Raw genomic sequence first — 3,375 nt, forward strand, 5'->3', positions numbered from 1 at the left:
TTAGCATTCACAGGCCAGCTGTAAAATTTGCAATCTTAGTTTCATTCACATCTTTGACCCATTCTGGGACTGCTTTTCTCTATTTAGAAGATACAGTATTTACCTAAATGTGTCAGGTATACCAGTGCATTTGCTGCACATGTACACTCACTGGAGTCTTGTGGAAATACAAAATGCTCTCTGTTCCTGTCAAACAAAAGCTTTATTCTAAATGACTTGATCTCAACAAGTTACATAAACGTTGTCTTCTCAACATAGACAGTGGTCAGAAATGGTAATTTGAGTGTTTTTTCCAAGGAACGCCCCTTCGACTATACATTTTTTTTTAGCTCTGAGGAAAGCTAAAAAGGTTCTCCAAGTGGTAGGGCGGTGGACCACTCAACCTTGATGTTTGCTGTTTTTGCATTGCTCTCCTAAACCCAAAATAGTTTTCTGTTTCACTTTTGTGATTTTATTTCTTCTATTCCTCTTATAACTATTTTATGGCTGATTTTAATATTTATATTTACCAGGCTGAACATCTGAATTTTGATGTGTATGAGAATCCCTTAACCTAACCATGTCTCAGCATTTTACATAAGTGTGGTCAGACTCTTTCTCTTTGACAGACTATTTATGATCATAGGTTATTGCATTTGATGTAAACTGTGCCTTGCCTACTCCTAGTTTTAAGTAAACTCTGTCCATGCGAATGCTTTTGAATGCTCTGCTCACTTCAATAATATTTATGATATGGTCAATCATTTCATTGCCTTGTGCTTTAGAACTTTGAACCAAATGCACCTCTAAAGCTCAGCCATGTTGTCCTTCAAACCCCCCCAAAAATCACAGTAAAAATACACTTGTACATAATGTGGTCTTCCATAAAAATTATGATTTTTTTTACGTCTTCTCGTGTTATCTTCCTGAGTTGTCTTTCGCCACCTGTTGGGGCGCTATTTTTGGATAAGGTGGGGAACACTCGTTGCGATGGCGACCATCACTGAACTGAAGTGCGGTAAGAGCTCACCTCCATTAGCATAATTCATTATTTTGTTTCCTAACTAGTATCCTAATACGATCTCAGATCAACCCACATAATTGTAGATGTTATTTTACAAGCTAGCGAAAAGCTACGAACACTGGCAAACTATAAAACACAGAAACATCCTTACCAGCCTCCATTCAAAAGTTTAATAAGTCAGTTACCTAAATGGCAGTGGTTTTAGGGATATTTTCAGGATGAATCAACCCATTGCTGCCTTTATTGTTAACACCTATAATTCGATTCGGCATAGCTAAACACGTAATATACTTTATTCGATCTATATTTTTTCATGAAATTTTCGCTGCTCGCCAGCGCTAACAGCTGCTAGCCAGCTAGTTCAGAGTTAGGCTAGTTAGCATAGGGGGAGGACATGTAATAAACATTTTCATAAAAATAAGAACAGATTAATGGTTGAGAATTACTACGATTTAAAGAGTGTGTTGTGAAGATATTGACATGAATATGAGTTGTTATCGAAGCGGTCTATAGCTTTAAAAATACCAAGAATATGTTAAATTGGTAAATTTTTGTACGGTGTACGTCGTACAAAAACATCCCGCTTACATTCGTTAGCTAAATTTACTGACCAAACAGATTCGTTGTACCCATAGGGGTTGTTTAGTTTTCCAATCTATTATCCTTTTTTTGCTGTGTTAAAAATGTGAATATTTTAGCTTTGAGGGAAACGCTGGAGTCTCGCGGTGTGCTGGGCCAGCTGAAGGCTCGCATCCGGGCGGAGGTGTTCAGCGCCCTGGATGACCAGCGTGAACCGCGACCTCCCCTGTCCCACGAAAACCTGATCATCAACGAGCTCATCAGGGAGTACTTGGAGTTCAACAAGTACAGATACACAGCGTCTGTGCTGACTGCAGGTGGGTGAGGTCAAAAAAAGTGCAAGCTCAACATTTTTTAATTAATTTATTTTTTTACAAACTTTAAGAACTGTAACTACTATTATTATGATTATGATTTATTACCTACGCTGCTTGTCAACACAAATGTATAATCAGCCAATCACATGGCAGCAACTCAGTGGACTCAACTATGTAGACTTGGTCAAGACAGTGGCTGTCATAACCAGCAACTATTGTTGAGAAAAGTGAATATTTTTTAGCGCTGTTTGTTTTCTCAGAGTCGGGCCAACCCGAAGTTCCTTTGGACAGACAGTTCCTGGCGAATGAGCTGAAAGTCACTGAGGATCCAAGCTCCAAGTCAATGTAAGTGTAGAAAGCAGGATTTAAGAAATACCAGTACATTCTGCTCCTGAACATAATGTTCAAAAATTAGCTGAACTCTTTGGGGAATGTTCAGAGTGGGCGTAACAATTTGACAGTGTCCCCATGAATCCTCATCATAGTTGTGCACTGGCTTGATGACTTGGGAATTTATTCTAATTTAAAAAAACAAAACAAATAAATTAGCACTTATCTCCATGTACCGCCAGTAAAAACGGAAAGGCGTACAATTTAAAATAATTACTATCAGTCACCTATTTTCCTTCTCTAATGAAAACTTAATTACAATTCTTTTGTTTTTTTATTTTGCAGACCTCTTCTATATGGCTTAGTGTCCCACTTTGTGAACAGCAGTAATAAGGGAGGGAAGGTGTTTCTGCGAGGCGCTGCTGCCATTAACACTCCTGGAACTGATGCCTAAAGTTTGATGATACAGCAGTGACTTACTATGTTGTATCTCGCCTCTGTCCTTGTAGTTATTCAAGCCTTTACAGCGTAAAGTCTGTAAGGTCTTGTTAGCTCAGTAATCTTTGTGTCTTTGTTATAAAAAGCCAAATGTTCTTTGTGGCCTTTTTTACATTTTGAATTTATTATCAGACTTCAACACTTTATTTATATTAGTCACAGTGTAACCCTAATAATTAATAATCCTAATTGTTTTTGTCATAGTTGAGTTAAAGGATTGAGATTACATTTGTGATGTATTTGGTGTTTCATTTTGTAAATATCTGATATTTTTTGACTGATTTTTAACAGTGTAAAAATAATAAAATCTTTATTTTTATTCACCAACTGCAATTGCTGATCTCATTCTCCACCATATGGTGGCAGTGTCACCACAGACAAAACTGAAGTCTGCTTTTTTCATAGGATTAAACAACTTTCCTATTTTTTCAGTCTTATGCAGCCAATCATTTCTAACATGCAGACCAACAGTACTGGGTTTGACTTGTTGGTTGGTCTGGTTCACTGGGGCCTCCCTGTGCTCGCATGTGTCCTACCCAGCATACACACCACATCTCACACTCTGCTACGATAGAATCCGGCCTCACTGCATCCCCGAATTAGATAAACAGCTAAGGAGATGAATGGATGGACATGTTACACTGTAAC

General features: G+C 38.0%; 1 protein-coding gene across 1 annotated transcript; it reads left to right on the forward strand.

Annotated features, from left to right (window-relative positions):
• Positions 1–890: 890 nt before the first annotated feature.
• On the forward strand, positions 891–3,047 carry cep20 (centrosomal protein 20). Its single transcript, XM_005924951.2, has 4 exons — positions 891–997; positions 1,702–1,899; positions 2,160–2,244; positions 2,575–3,047. The coding sequence occupies exons 1-4, from the start codon at positions 970–972 to the stop codon at positions 2,681–2,683; spliced, it is 420 nt and encodes a 139-aa protein (XP_005925013.1). The 5' UTR covers positions 891–969; the 3' UTR covers positions 2,684–3,047.
• Positions 3,048–3,375: the final 328 nt, after the last annotated feature.

The sequence above is a fragment of the Haplochromis burtoni genome, unplaced genomic scaffold, assembly GCF_018398535.1.
Source record: "Haplochromis burtoni strain Fernald_Lab_line unplaced genomic scaffold, NCSU_Asbu1 Contig_70, whole genome shotgun sequence".
Lineage (NCBI taxonomy): Eukaryota > Metazoa > Chordata > Actinopteri > Cichliformes > Cichlidae > Haplochromis > Haplochromis burtoni.